A 15,929-nucleotide genomic window follows, 5' to 3' on the forward strand; every position below is an offset into this window, starting at 1 on the left:
AACCAGTGATGTAACTGTTTCATTCCAGGTAATGGTCTGTAACCTTACCAGCTGGTTTCAACAGTTTGGTGTTTAGTAGTGAAGGTAGTGGAGACTGATTCTTCAGGGGGAGAAATTATCTTGTGCAACCTTTTCCCACTAGCCAGCCTAGTCCTGTCCTGTCTGACCCTGCTCCATAACCCTTAACCTTTGACCCATTAAACTTACCTGACACCCTCTACTACCACTGACCTCTAACCCCTCACCTGTGACCTTTGCCAGTGCCAGGTGATGCCTTCCCCTCTACAGCTACTGACCTATGACCCCCTTTCCATGCCCTTTCACCCCTACCACTTCCCTACCATTACTTCTCAACCCTCACTATCTATCTACCCACCGCAACCTCTCTACCGTCACCTCTGACGTCTGACCCTGACCCCTCACCCCTGACCCTCACCAGCGCCTGGCTGACGTTTCCCCCCGTGGCCAGCGATTTAAAATGGCTGCTGTTGTAGACCAGCTGCACCTCAGCCACGTCCAAGCTCTCCAGCTCCTCCTGGCTGGGTCGGTCCACCACACGCAGCTTCTCCCCACTGTCCATCACCACCAGGGTACGACTGTTGATCCACTGTGGAGGGGGAGGGGAAACACAATTAGTGAGTGGCTGTGAAAGAGAGTCACAGAGAGAGAGACAAAGGGAGGGAGACGAGGTGAAGGAGAGGGATAATAACAGAGGCAGGAGGTGAAGGGGAGGGATAATAACAGAGGCAGGAGGTGAAGGAGAGGGATAATAACAGAGAGGCAGGAGGTGAAGGGGAGGGATAATAACAGAGGCAGGAGGTGAAGGAGAGGGATAATAACAGAGAGGCAGGAGGTGAAGGAGAGGGATAATAACAGAAGGCAGGGGGTGAAGGAGAGGGATAATAACAGAGAGGCAGGAGGTGAAGGAGAGGGATAATAACAGAGGCAGGAGGTGAAGGAGAAGGATAATAACGAGAGGCAGGAGGTGAAGGAGAGGGATAATAACAGAGAGGCAGGAGGTGAAGGAGAGGGATAATAACAGAGGCAGGAGGTGAAGGAGAGGGATAATAACAGAGAGCAGGGGGTGAAGGAGAGGGATAATAACAGAGGCAGGAGGTGAAGGAGAGGGATAATAACAGAGGCAGGAGGTGAAGGAGAAGGATAATAACAGAGAGGCAGGAGGTGAAGGAGAGGGATAATAACAGAGAGGCAGGAGGTGAAGGAGAGGGATAATAACAGAGAGGCAGGAGGTGAAGGAGAGGGATAATAACAGAGGCAGGGGGTGAAGGAGAGGGATAATAACAGAGGCAGGAGGTGAAGGAGAGGGATAATAACAGAGGCAGGAGGTGAAGGAGAAGGATAATAACAGAGAGGCAGGAGGTGAAGGAGAGGGATAATAACAGAGAGGCAGGGGTGAAGGAGAGGGATAATAACAGAGGCAGGAGGTGAAGGAGAGGGATAATAACAGAGAGGCAGGAGGTGAAGGAGAGGGATAATAACAGAGGCAGGAGGTGAAGGAGAGGGATAATAACAGAGAGGCAGGAGGTGAAGGAGAGGGATAATAACAGAGGCAGGAGGTGAAGGAGAAGGATAATAACAGAGAGGCAGGGGTGAAGGAGAAGGATAATAACAGAGAGGCAGGAGGTGAAGGAGAGGGATAATAACAGAGGCAGGAGGTGAAGGAGAGGGATAATAACAGAAGCAGGGGGTGAAGGAGAGGGATAATAACAGAGGCAGGAGGTGAAGGAGAAGGATAATAACAGAGAGGCAGGAGGTGAAGGAGAGGGATAATAACAGAAGCAGGGGGTGAAGGAGAAGGATAATAACAGAGAGGCAGGAGGTGAAGGAGAGGGATAATAACAGAGAGGCAGGAGGTGAAGGAGAGGGATAATAACAGAGGCAGGAGGTGAAGGAGAGGGATAATAACAGAAGCAGGGGGTGAAGGAGAGGGATAATAACAGAGAGGCAGGAGGTGAAGGAGAAGGATAATAACAGAGAGGCAGGAGGTGAAGGAGAAGGATAATAACAGAGAGGCAGGGGGTGAAGGAGAGGGATAATAACAGAGAGGCAGGAGGTGAAGGAGAGGGATAATAACAGAGAGGCAGGAGGTGAAGGAGAGGGATAATAACAGAGGCAGGAGGTGAAGGAGAGGGATAATAACAGAAGCAGGGGGTGAAGGAGAGGGATAACAACAGAGAGGCAGGAGGTGAAGGAGAGGGATAATAACAGAGGCAGGAGGTGAAGGAGAAGGATAATAACAGAGAGGCAGGAGGTGAAGGAGAGGGATAATAACAGAAGCAGGGGGTGAAGGAGAGGGATAATAACAGAAGCAGGGGGTGAAGGAGAGGGATAATAACAGAGAGACAGGAGGTGAAGGAGAGGGATAATAACAGAAGCAGGGGGTGAAGGAGAGGGATAATAACAGAGAGACAGGAGGTGAAGGAGAGGGATAATAACAGAAGCAGGGGGTGAAGGAGAGGGATAATAACAGAGAGGCAGGAGGTGAAGGAGAGGGATAATAACAGAAGCAGGGGGTGAAGGAGAGGGATAATAACAGAGAGGCATAATAACAGAGAGGCAGGAGGTGAAAGAGAGGGATAATAACAGAGAGGCAGGGGGACGAGACGGATAATAACAGAGGCAGGAGGTGAAGGAGAGGGATAATAACAGACGCAGGAGGTGAAGGAGAGGGATAATAAGAGAGAGGCAGGAGGTAAAGGAGAGGGATAATAAGAGAGAGGCAGGAGGTGAAGGAGAGGGATAATAACAGAGAGGCAGGGGGTGAAGGAGAGGGATAATAACAGAAGCAGGAGGTGAAGGAGAGGGATAACAGAGAGACAGGAGGTGAAGGAGAGGGATAATAACAGAGGCAGGAGGTGAAGGAGAGGGATAATAACAGAGAGACAGGAGGTGAAGGAAAGGGATAATAACAGAAGCAGGGGGTGAAGGAGAGGGATAATAACAGAGAGGCAGGAGGTGAGGGAGAGGGATAATAACAGAAGCAGGGGGTGAAGGAGAGGGATAATAACAGAGAGGCATAATAACAGAGAGGCAGGAGGTGAAAGAGAGGGATAATAACAGAGAGGCAGGGGGACGGAGACGGATAATAACAGAGGCAGGAGGTGAAGGAGAGGGATAATAACAGAGGCAGGAGGTGAAAGAGAGGGATAATAACAGACGCAGGAGGTGAAGGAGAGGGATAATAAGAGAGAGGCAGGAGGTGAAGGAGAGGGATAATAACAGAGAGGCAGGAGGTGAAGGAGAGGGATAATAACAGAGAGGCAGGGGGTGAAGGAGAGGGATAATAACAGAAGCAGGAGGTGAAGGAGAGGGATAACAGAGAGACAGGAGGTGAAGGAGAGGGATAATAACAGAGAGGCAGGAGGTGAAGGAGAACAATAATAACAGAGGCAGGAGGTGAAGGAGAACAATAACAGAGGCAGGAGGTGAAGGAGGGGATAATAACAGAGAGGCAGGAGGTGAAGGAGAGGGATAATAACAGAGAGGCATAATAACAGAGAGGCAGGAGGTGAAGGAGAGGGATAATAACAGAGAGGCAGGAGGTGAAGGAGAATGATAATAACAGAGAGGCAGGAGGTGAAGGAGAACAATAATAACAGAGGCAGGAGGTGAAGGAGAGGGATAATAACAGAGAGGCAGGAGGTGAAAGAAAGAGAGGGATAACAACAGAGAGGCAGGAGGTGAAGGAGAGGGATAATAACAGAGGCAGGGGGTGAAGGAGAGGGATAATAACAGAGAGGCAGGAGGTGAAGGAGAGGGATAACAGAGAGACAGGAGGTGAAGGAGAGGGATAATAACAGAGAGGCAGGAGGTGAAGGAGAGGGATAATAACAGAAGCAGGGGGTGAAGGAGAGGGATAATAACAGAGAGGCATAATAACAGAGAGGCAGGAGGTGAAAGAGAGGGATAATAACAGAGAGGCAGGGGGACGGAGACGGATAATAACAGAGGCAGGAGGTGAAGGAGAGGGATAATAACAGAGGCAGGAGGTGAAAGAGAGGGATAATAACAGACGCAGGAGGTGAAGGAGAGGGATAATAAGAGAGAGGCAGGAGGTGAAGGAGAGGGATAATAACAGAGAGGCAGGAGGTGAAGGAGAGGGATAATAACAGAGAGGCAGGGGGGTGAAGGAGAGGGATAATAACAGAAGCAGGAGGTGAAGGAGAGGGATAACAGAGAGACAGGAGGTGAAGGAGAGGGATAATAACAGAGAGGCAGGAGGTGAAGGAGAACAATAATAACAGAGGCAGGAGGTGAAGGAGAACAATGACAGAGGCAGGAGGTGAAGGAGGGGATAATAACAGAGAGGCAGGAGGTGAAGGAGAGGGATAATAACAGAGAGGCATAATAACAGAGAGGCAGGAGGTGAAGGAGAGGGATAATAACAGAGAGGCAGGAGGTGAAGGAGAATGATAATAACAGAGAGGCAGGAGGTGAAGGAGAACAATAATAACAGAGGCAGGAGGTGAAGGAGAGGGATAATAACAGAGAGGCAGGAGGTGAAAGAAAGAGAGGGATAATAACAGAGAGGCAGGAGGTGAAGGAGAGGGATAATAACAGAGGCAGGGGGTGAAGGAGAGGGATAATAACAGAGAGGCAGGAGGTGAAGGAGAGGGATAACAGAGAGACAGGAGGTGAAGGAGAGGGATAATAACAGAGAGGCAGGAGGTGAAGGAGAGGGATAACAGAGAGACAGGAGGTGAAGGAGAGGGATAATAACAGAGAGGCAGGAGGTGAAGGAGAGGGATAATAACAGAGGCAGGAGGTGAAGGAGAGGGATAATAACAGAGAGGCATAATAACAGAGAGGCAGGAGGTGAAGGAGAGGGATAATAACAGAAGCAGGGGGTGAAGGAGAGGGATAATAACAGAGAGGCAGGAGGTGAAGGAGAGGGATAATAACAGAAGCAGGGGGTGAAGGAGAGGGATAATAACAGAGAGGCATAATAACAGAGAGGCAGGAGGTGAAAGAGAGGGATAATAACAGAGAGGCAGGGGGACGGAGACGGATAATAACAGAGGCAGGAGGTGAAGGAGAGGGATAATAACAGACGCAGGAGGTGAAGGAGAGGGATAATAAGAGAGAGGCAGGAGGTGAAGGAGAGGGATAATAAGAGAGAGGCAGGAGGTGAAGGAGAGGGATAATAACAGAGAGGCAGGGGGTGAAGGAGAGGGATAATAACAGAAGCAGGAGGTGAAGGAGAGGGATAACAGAGAGACAGGAGGTGAAGGAGAGGGATAATAACAGAGGCAGGAGGTGAAGGAGAGGGATAATAACAGAGAGACAGGAGGTGAAGGAAAGGGATAATAACAGAAGCAGGGGGTGAAGGAGAGGGATAATAACAGAGAGGCATAATAACAGAGAGGCAGGAGGTGAAAGAGAGGGATAATAACAGAGAGGCAGGGGGACGGAGACGGATAATAACAGAGGCAGGAGGTGAAGGAGAGGGATAATAACAGAGGCAGGAGGTGAAGGAGAGGGATAATAACAGACGCAGGAGGTGAAGGAGAGGGATAATAACAGACGCAGGAGGTGAAGGAGAGGGATAATAAGAGAGAGGCAGGAGGTGAAGGAGAGGGATAATAACAGAGAGGCAGGAGGTGAAGGAGAGGGATAATAACAGAGAGGCAGGGGGTGAAGGAGAGGGATAATAACAGAAGCAGGGGGTGAAGGAGAGGGATAATAACAGAGAGACAGGAGGTGAAGGAGAGGGATAATAACAGAAGCAGGGGGTGAAGGAGAGGGATAATAACAGAGAGGCAGGAGGTGAAAGAGAGGGATAATAACAGAGAGGCAGGGGGACGGAGACGGATAATAACAGAGGCAGGAGGTGAAGGAGAGGGATAATAAGAGAGAGGCAGGAGGTGAAGGAGAGGGATAATAAGAGAGAGGCAGGAGGTGAAGGAGAGGGATAATAACAGAGAGGCAGGGGGTGAAGGAGAGGGATAATAACAGAAGCAGGAGGTGAACGAGAGGGATAACAGAGAGACAGGAGGTGAAGGAGAGGGATAATAACAGAGGCAGGAGGTGAAGGAGAGGGATAATAACAGAGAGACAGGAGGTGAAGGAAAGGGATAATAACAGAGGCAGGAGGTGAAGGAGAGGGATAATAACAGAGAGGCAGGAGGTGAGGGAGAGGGATAATAACAGAAGCAGGAGGTGAAGGAGAGGGATAATAACAGAGAGGCATAATAACAGAGAGGCAGGAGGTGAAAGAGAGGGATAATAACAGAGAGGCAGGAGGGACGGAGACGGATAATAACAGAGAGGCAGGAGGTGAAGGAGAGGGATAATAACAAGAGGCAGGGGGTGAAGGAGAGGGATAATAACAGACGCAGGAGGTGAAGGAGAGGGATAATAAGAGAGAGGCAGGAGGTGAAGGAGAGGGATAATAACAGAGAGGCAGGGGGTGAAGGAGAGGGATAATAACAGAGAGGCAGGGGGTGAAGGAGAGGGATAATAACAGAAGCAGGAGGTGAAGGAGAGGGATAACAGAGAGGCAGGAGGTGAAAGAGAGGGATAATAACAGAGAGGCAGGAGGTGAAGGAGAAGAATAATAACAGAGGCAGGAGGTGAAGGAGAACAATAAGACAGAGGCAGGAGGTGAAGGAGAGGGATAATAACAGAGAGGCAGGAGGTGAAGGAGAGGGATAATAACAGAGAGGCATAATAACAGAGAGGCAGGAGGTGAAGGAGAGGGATAATAACAGAGAGGCAGGAGGTGAAGGAGAGGCATTATAACAGAGAGGCAGGAGGTGAAGGAGAGTGATAATAACAGAGGCAGGAGGTGAAGGAGAATGATAATAACAGAGAGGCAGGAGGTGAAGGAGAACAATAATAACAGAGGCAGGTGAAGGAGAGCGATAATAACAGAGGCAGGAGGTGAAGGAGAGGGATAATAACAGAGAGGCAGGAGGTGAAAGAAAGAGAGGGATAATAACAGAGAGGCAGGAGGTGAAGGAGAGGGATAATAACAGAGGCAGGGGGTGAAGGAGAGGGATAATAACAGAGAGGCAGGAGGTGCAGGAGAGGGATAACAGAGAGACAGGAGGTGAAGGAGAGGGATAATAACAGAGAGGCAGGAGGTGAAGGAGAGGGATAATAACAGAGAGGCAGGAGGTGAAGGAGAGGGATAATAACAGAGGCAGGAGGTGAAGGAGAGGGATAATAACAGAGAGGCATAATAACAGAGAGGCAGGAGGTGAAGGAGAGGGATAATAACAGAAGCAGGGGGGTGAAGGAGAGGGATAATAACAGAGAGGCAGGAGGTGAAGGAGAGGGATAATAACAGAAGCAGGGGGGTGAAGGAGAGGGATAATAACAGAGAGGCATAATAACAGAGAGGCAGGAGGTGAAAGAGAGGGATAATAACAGAGAGGCAGGGGGACGGAGACGGATAATAACAGAGGCAGGAGGTGAAGGAGAGGGATAATAACAGACGCAGGAGGTGAAGGAGAGGGATAATAAGAGAGAGGCAGGAGGTGAAGGAGAGGGATAATAAGAGAGAGGCAGGAGGTGAAGGAGAGGGATAATAACAGAGAGGCAGGGGGTGAAGGAGAGGGATAATAACAGAAGCAGGAGGTGAAGGAGAGGGATAACAGAGAGACAGGAGGTGAAGGAGAGGGATAATAACAGAGGCAGGAGGTGAAGGAGAGGGATAATAACAGAGAGACAGGAGGTGAAGGAAAGGGATAATAACAGAAGCAGGGGGGTGAAGGAGAGGGATAATAACAGAGAGGCAGGAGGTGAGGGAGAGGGATAATAACAGAAGCAGGGGGTGAAGGAGAGGGATAATAACAGAGAGGCATAATAACAGAGAGGCAGGAGGTGAAAGAGAGGGATAATAACAGAGAGGCAGGGGGACGGAGACGGATAATAACAGAGGCAGGAGGTGAAGGAGAGGGATAATAACAGAGGCAGGAGGTGAAGGAGAGGGATAATAACAGACGCAGGAGGTGAAGGAGAGGGATAATAAGAGAGAGGCAGGAGGTGAAGGAGAGGGATAATAACAGAGAGGCAGGAGGTGAAGGAGAGGGATAATAACAGAGAGGCAGGGGGTGAAGGAGAGGGATAATAACAGAAGCAGGAGGTGAAGGAGAGGGATAACAGAGAGACAGGAGGTGAAGGAGAGGGATAATAACAGAGAGGCAGGAGGTGAAGGAGAACAATAACAGAGGCAGGAGGTGAAGGAGGGGATAATAACAGAGAGGCAGGAGGTGAAGGAGAGGGATAATAACAGAGAGGCATAATAACAGAGAGGCAGGAGGTGAAGGAGAGGGATAATAACAGAGAGGCAGGAGGTGAAGGAGAGGCATTATAACAGAGAGGCAGGAGGTGAAGGAGAGTGATAATAACAGAGGCAGGAGGTGAAGGAGAATGATAATAACAGAGAGGCAGGAGGTGAAGGAGAACAATAATAACAGAGGCAGGTGAAGGAGAACAATAATAACAGAGGCAGGAGGTGAAGGAGAGGGATAATAACAGAGAGGCAGGAGGTGAAAGAAAGAGAGGGATAATAACAGAGAGGCAGGAGGTGAAGGAGAGGGATAATAACAGAGGCAGGGGGTGAAGGAGAGGGATAATAACAGAGAGGCAGGAGGTGAAGGAGAGGGATAACAGAGAGACAGGAGGTGAAGGAGAGGGATAATAACAGAGAGGCAGGAGGTGAAGGAGAGGGATAACAGAGAGACAGGAGGTGAAGGAGAGGGATAATAACAGAGAGGCAGGAGGTGAAGGAGAGGGATAATAACAGAGGCAGGAGGTGAAGGAGAGGGATAATAACAGAGAGGCATAATAACAGAGAGGCAGGAGGTGAAGGAGAGGGATAATAACAGAGAGGCAGGAGGTGAAGGAGAGGGATAATAACAGAGAGGCAGGAGGTGAAGGAGAACAATAATAACAGAGGCAGGAGGTGAAGGAGAGGGATAATAACAGAGAGGCATAATAACAGAGAGGCAGGAGGTGAAGGAGAGGGATAATAACAGAGAGGCAGGAGGTGAAGGAGAGGGATAATAACAGAGAGGCAGGAGGTGAAGGAGAACAATAATAACAGAGGCAGGAGGTGAAGGAGAACAATAATATCAGAGAGGCAGGAGGTGAAGGAGAACAATAATAACAGAGGCAGGAGGTGAAGGAGAACAATAATAACAGAGGCAGGAGGTGAAGGAGAACAATAATAACAGAGGCAGGAGGTGAAGGAGAGGGATAATAACAGAAGCAGGGGGTGAAGGAGAGGGATAATAACAGAGGCAGGGGGAAGGAGAGGGATAACAGAGAGACAGGAGGTGAAGGAGAGGGATAATAACAGAGAGGCAGGAGGTGAAGGAGAACAATAATAACAGAGGCAGGAGGTGAAGGAGAGGGATAATAACAGGGAGGCAGGAGGTGAAGGAGAGGGATAATAACAGAGGCAGGAGGTGAAGGAGAGGGATAATAACAGAGGCAGGGGGAAGGAGAGGGATAATAACAGAGAGGCAGGAGGTGAAGGAGAGGGATAATAACAGGGAGGCAGGAGGTGAAGGAGAGGGATAATAACAGGGAGGCAGGAGGTGAAGGAGAGGGATAATAACAGAGAGACAGGGGTGAAGGAGAGGGATAATAACAGAGAGACAGGGGTGAAGGAGAGGGATAATAACAGAGGCAGGAGGTGAAGGAGAGGGATAATAACAGAGGCAGGGTGAAGGAGAGGGATAATAACAGAGGCAGGGTGAAGGAGAGGGATAATAACAGAGGCAGGGTGAAGGAGAGGGATAATAACAGAAGCAGGGGGTGAAGGAGAGGGATAATAACAGAGAGACAGGAGGTGAAGGAGAGGGATAATAACAGAAGCAGGGGGTGAAGGAGAGGGATAATAACAGAGAGGCAGGAGGTGAAGGAGAGGGATAATAACAGAAGCAGGGGGTGAAGGAGAGGGATAATAACAGAGAGGCATAATAACAGAGAGGCAGGAGGTGAAAGAGAGGGATAATAACAGAGAGGCAGGGGGACGGAGACGGATAATAACAGAGGCAGGAGGTGAAGGAGAGGGATAATAACAGAGGCAGGAGGTGAAGGAGAGGGATAATAAGAGAGAGGCAGGAGGTGAAGGAGAGGGATAATAAGAGAGAGGCAGGAGGTGAAGGAGAGGGATAATAACAGAGAGGCAGGGGGGTGAAGGAGAGGGATAATAACAGAAGCAGGAGGTGAAGGAGAGGGATAACAGAGAGACAGGAGGTGAAGGAGAGGGATAATAACAGAGGCAGGAGGTGAAGGAGAGGGATAATAACAGAGAGACAGGAGGTGAAGGAGAGGGATAATAACAGAAGCAGGGGGTGAAGGAGAGGGATAATAACAGAGAGGCAGGAGGTGAAGGAGAGGGATAATAACAGAAGCAGGGGGTGAAGGAGAGGGATAATAACAGAGAGGCATAATAACAGAGAGGCAGGAGGTGAAGGAGAGGGATAATAAGAGAGAGGCAGGAGGTGAAGGAGAGGGATAATAACAGAGAGGCAGGGGGTGAAGGAGAGGGATAATAACAGAAGCAGGAGGTGAAGGAGAGGGATAACAGAGAGACAGGAGGTGAAGGAGAGGGATAATAACAGAGAGGCAGGAGGTGAAGGAGAACAATAATAACAGAGGCAGGAGGTGAAGGAGAACAATAACAGAGGCAGGAGGTGAAGGAGGGGATAATAACAGAGAGGCAGGAGGTGAAGGAGAGGGATAATAACAGAGAGGCATAATAACAGAGAGGCAGGAGGTGAAGGAGAGGGATAATAACAGAGAGGCAGGAGGTGAAGGAGAGGGATAATAACAGAGAGGCAGGAGGTGAAAGAGAGGGATAATAACAGAGGCAGGAGGTGAAGGAGAATGATAATAACAGAGAGGCAGGAGGTGAAGGAGAACAATAATAACAGAGGCAGGTGAAGGAGAACAATAATAACAGAGGCAGGAGGTGAAGGAGAGGGATAATAACAGAGAGGCAGGAGGTGAAAGAAAGAGAGGGATAATAACAGAGAGGCAGGAGGTGAAGGAGAGGGATAATAACAGAGAGGCAGGAGGTGAAGGAGAGGGATAATAACAGAGGCAGGGGGTGAAGGAGAGGGATAATAACAGAGAGGCAGGGGGTGAAGGAGAGGGATAATAACAGAGAGGCAGGAGGTGAAGGAGAGGGAATAACAGAGAGACAGGAGGTGAAGGAGAGGGATAATAACAGAGAGGCAGGAGGTGAAGGAGAGGGATAACAGAGAGACAGGAGGTGAAGGAGAGGGATAATAACAGAGAGGCAGGAGGTGAAGGAGAGGGATAATAACAGAGGCAGGAGGTGAAGGAGAGGGATAATAACAGAGAGGCATAATAACAGAGAGGCAGGAGGTGAAGGAGAGGGATAACAGAGAGACAGGAGGTGAAGGAGAGGGATAATAACAGAGAGGCAGGAGGTGAAGGAGAACAATAATAACAGAGGCAGGAGGTGAAGGAGAGGGATAATAACAGAGAGGCATAATAACAGAGAGGCAGGAGGTGAAGGAGAGGGATAATAACAGAGAGGCAGGAGGTGAAGGAGAGGCATAATAACAGAGAGGCAGGAGGTGAAGGAGAACAATAATAACAGAGGCAGGAGGTGAAGGAGAACAATAATAACAGAGGCAGGAGGTGAAGGAGAACAATAATAACAGAGGCAGGAGGTGAAGGAGAACAATAATAACAGAGGCAGGAGGTGAAGGAGAGGGATAATAACAGGGAGGCAGGAGGTGAAGGAGAGGGATAATAACAGAGGCAGGAGGTGAAGGAGAACAATAATAACAGAGGCAGAAGGTGAAGGAGAACAATAATAACAGAGGCAGGGGGAAGGAGAACAATAATAACAGAGGCAGGAGGTGAAGGAGAGGGATAATAACAGGGAGGCAGGAGGTGAAGGAGAGGGATAATAACAGAGGCAGGAGGTGAAGGAGAGGGATAATAACAGAGGCAGGGGGAAGGAGAGGGATAATAACAGAGAGGCAGGAGGTGAAGGAGAGGGATAATAACAGGGAGGCAGGAGGTGAAGGAGAGGGATAATAACAGGGAGGCAGGAGGTGAAGGAGAGGGATAATAACAGAGGCAGGGTGAAGGAGAGGGATAATAACAGAGAGACAGGGGTGAAGGAGAGGGATAATAACAGAGGCAGGAGGTGAAGGAGAGGGATAATAACAGGGAGGCAGAGCCAGAGACAGAAAGCGCGACAGAACAAGGCGACAGAGAGAGACCTTGGCTGTGTTCAAAACTGTGACGTATCATGGGTAAATTGTGACTGTCTGACTGATCTACAAATAATACTGAGTAGTTATTTATAATGTAAGGTGATTTGTACATCAGTCAGTCTCGACTAAACATGTAAAGTCAACTGCAACGTCAAACACGCCCATTCAGTTAGGATCAAAGGAAGGAACGGAGAAGGGCGTTAAAAAAAGAAGAGATGTGGCCTGTAAAGTAAAACAGATCCTGAAGTGACATCATGCGACACTTACATTCAGACTGATGATGTCACAGTTCAGCTGCAGCTGTCTTTGCTTGATGACATGGATGGTTCCGGTCTCATCCTTCTTCACCTGGACACAAACAGTCAGTCAGTCAACAGGACAGTCGTTTCACAACAAAAATCTATTGTTATTGTTTACTAAACAAGGAATAATGGTAACCAGGAAGTAAACAGGAAGTGAGGTGTTACCAGCAGGAAGTGTATGGTGTCTCCTCTGCAGAATGCCAGGACAGGGTTGACCACCTTCTGAACGGGGACAAACTGCCAGGCCAGCTGGGGAACACTGGCCGGGTCCGTCTGCAACATCAACAACAATAGACAGGTCTTATTCATATCTGTGTCCCAAATGGCACCCTACTCCCTTTATAGTGCACTACTTTAGACCAGGGCAAATGGCACCCTAGTCCCTTTATAGTGCACTACTTTAGACCAGGTCAAATGGCACCCTATTCCCTTTATAGTGCACTACTTTAGACAAGGGCAAATGGCACCCTAGTCCCTTTATAGTGCACTACTTTAGACCAGGTCAAATGGCACCCTATTCCCTTTATAGTGCACTACTTTAGACAAGGGCAAATGGCACCCTAGTCCCTTTATAGTGCACTACTTTAGACCAGGGCAAATGACACCCTATTCCCTTTATAGTGCACTACTTTAGACCAGGGCAAATGGCACCCTAGTCCCTTTATAGTGCACTACTTAAGAGCAGGGTGCCATTTCTAGCCCTTCCAATAGGACAGCCAATGCAGGGTGAGTACTGTGGTGTATAAATGGTTGCCAGGGTGTAGTGTGTATCAGAGAGGTGGGTGCTACAGACTGCTGGTAGATGAGGTAAATAACCCTCATACAAAGATCCAAGACGAGTGCCTAGGGGCCAGGGGCCAGGGCTTAGGACCAAGGGTTTGTTTGAACAAATGGGTTCCCCAACAATGTCCTCCAGCCTTTACAAAATCAGCGTCCTTAATATTCTCTCTGCCTGCTGTATGTGAACAAAACCTTATTACTGGCACAACCGCAGTGTATGATGAAGACTGATGTACTTTAATCAGTTCAGCAAATAGCTGAATCTTTATACAATGAATAGAAATTACAAGGCCTTTCTCCTGTTCTGTTCCAAGCCAGGCAGCGTCTATTGTGTCCCCCCAGCCTCCAATCTCCTGTTCTGTTCCTAGCCAGGCAGCGTCTATTGTGTCCTCCCCCCAGCCTCCAATCTCCTGTTCTGTTCCTAGCCAGGCAGCGTCTATTGTGTTCCCCCCCCAGCCTCCAATCTCCTGTTCTGTTCCTAGCCAGGCAGCGTCTATTGTGTTCCCCCAGCCTCCAATCTCCTGTTCTGTTCCTAGCCAGGCAGCGTCTATTGTGTTCCCCCCCAGCCTCCAATCTCCTGTTCTGTTCCTAGCCGGGCAGCGTCTATTGTGTCCTCCCCCCAGCCTCCAATCTCCTGTTCTGTTCCTAGCCAGGCAGCGTCTATTGTGTCCCCCCCCCCAGCCTCCAATCTCCTGTTCTGTTCCTAGCCAGGCAGCGTCTATTGTGTTCCCCCCAGCCTCCAATCTCCTGTTCTGTTCCTAGCCGGGCAGCGTCTATTGTGTCCCTCCCCCAGCCTCCAATCTCCTGTTCTGCCCTAGCCGGGCAGCGTCTATTGTGTCCCCCCCAGCCTCCAATCTCCTGTTCTGTTCCTAGCCAGGCAGCGTCTATTGTGTCCCCCCCAGCCTCCAATCTCCTGTTCTGTTCCTAGCCAGGCAGCGTCTATTGTGGCCCCCCCAGCCTCCAATCTCCTGGTCTGTTCCTAGCCGGGCAGCGTCTATTGTGTCCCCCCCCCAGCCTCCAATCTCCTGTTCTGTTCCTAGCCGGGCAGCGTCTATTGTGTTCCCCCCCAGCCTCCAATCTCCTGTTCTGTTCCTAGCCAGGCAGCGTCTATTGTGTTCCCCCCCAGCCTCCAATCTCCTGTTCTGTTCCTAGCCAGGCAGCGTCTATTGTGTCCCCCCCAGCCTCCAATCTCCTGTTCTGTTCCTAGCCAGGCAGCGTCTATTGTGTTCCCCCCAGACTCCAATGTCCTGTTCTGTTCCTAGCCAGGCAGCGTCTATTGTGTCCCCCCCAGACTCCAATCTCCTGTTCTGTTCCTAGCCAGGCAGCGTCTATTGTGTTCCCCCCCAGCCTCCAATCTCCTGTTCTGTTCCTAGCCAGGCAGCGTCTATTGTGTTCCCCCCAGCCTCCAATCTCCTGTTCTGTTCCTAGCCAGGCAGCGTCTATTGTGTCCCCCCCAGCCTCCAATCTCCTGTTCTGTTCCTAGCCAGGCAGCGTCTATTGTGTCCCCCCCAGCCTCCAATCTCCTGTTCTGTTCCTAGCCAGGCAGCGTCTATTGTGTCCCCCCAGCCTCCAATCTCCTGTTCTGTTCCTAGCCGGGCAGCGTCTATTGTGTCCCCCCCAGCCTCCAATCTCCTGTTCTGTTCCTAGCCAGGCAGCGTCTATTGTGTCCCCCAGCCTCCAATCTCCTGTTCTGTTCCTAGCCAGGCAGCGTCTATTGTGTCCTCCCCCAGCCTCCAATCTCCTGTTCTGTTCCTAGCCGGGCAGCGTCTATTGTGTTCCCCCCAGCCTCCAATCTCCTGTTCTGTTCCTAGCCGGGCAGCGTCTATTGTGTCCCCCCAGCCTCCAATCTCCTGTTCTGTTCCTAGCCAGGCAGCGTCTATTGTGTCCCCCCCAGTCTCCAATCTCCTGTTCCTAGCCGGGCAGCGTCTATTGTGTTCCTCCCCCAGCCTCCAATCTCCTGTTCTGTTTCTAGCCAGGCAGCGTCTATTGTGTTCCCCCCCCAGCCTCCAATCTCCTGTTCTGTTCCTAGCCAGGCAGCGTCTATTGTGTCCCCCCCAGTCTCCAATCTCCTGTTCCTAGCCAGGCAGCGTCTATTGTGTTCCTCCCCCCCAGCCTCCAATCTCCTGTTCTGTTTCTAGCCAGGCAGCGTCTATTGTGTTCCTCCCCCCAGCCTCCAATCTCCTGTTCTGTTTCTAGCCGTGCAGCGTCTATTGTGTTCCTCCCCCAGCCTCCAATCTCCTGTTCTGTTCCTAGCCGGGCAGCGTCTATTGTGTCCCCCCCCAGCCTTCAATCTCCTCTTCTGTTCCTAGCCAGGCAGCGTCTGTTCTGTTTCTAGCCAGGCAGCGTCTATTGTGTTCCTCCCCCCCAGCCTCCAATCTCCTGTTCTGTTTCTAGCCGTGCAGCGTCTATTGTGTTCCTCCCCCCAGCCTCCAATCTCCTGTTCTGTTCCTAGCCGGGCAGCGTCTATTGTGTCCCCCCCCAGCCTTCAATCTCCTCTTCTGTTCCTAGCCGGGCAGCGTCTATTGTGTCCCCCCCCCCCAGCCTTCAATCTCCTGTTCTGTTCCTAGCAGCGAGCCATGTTATGATTGTGACATTCAAGGATAACGAGACA

At 50.2% G+C, this 15,929-nt stretch overlaps 1 protein-coding gene across 11 annotated transcripts in view; it reads right to left on the bottom strand.

The window, feature by feature from the left end:
- LOC106575830 (vacuolar protein sorting-associated protein 8 homolog) overlaps positions 1-15,929 on the bottom strand; it is a 182,517-nt gene that overhangs the window by 140,168 nt on the left and 26,420 nt on the right. For 10 of the 11 annotated variants that reach the window (XM_045699530.1, XM_045699539.1, XM_045699535.1 and 7 more), the window contains 3 exons: positions 12,704-12,811; positions 12,504-12,584; positions 437-607 (listed from right to left, as the gene is read on the bottom strand). In XM_045699530.1, coding sequence (XP_045555486.1) covers positions 437-607; positions 12,504-12,584; positions 12,704-12,811 — 360 coding nt within the window. The remainder of the gene's footprint in view (positions 1-436; positions 608-12,503; positions 12,585-12,703; positions 12,812-15,929) is intronic. The other variant, XM_045699533.1, reaches the window with a different exon arrangement.

Source organism: Salmo salar, chromosome ssa17, assembly GCF_905237065.1.
Source record: "Salmo salar chromosome ssa17, Ssal_v3.1, whole genome shotgun sequence".
In the NCBI taxonomy this organism is placed as follows: Eukaryota; Metazoa; Chordata; class Actinopteri; order Salmoniformes; family Salmonidae; genus Salmo; species Salmo salar.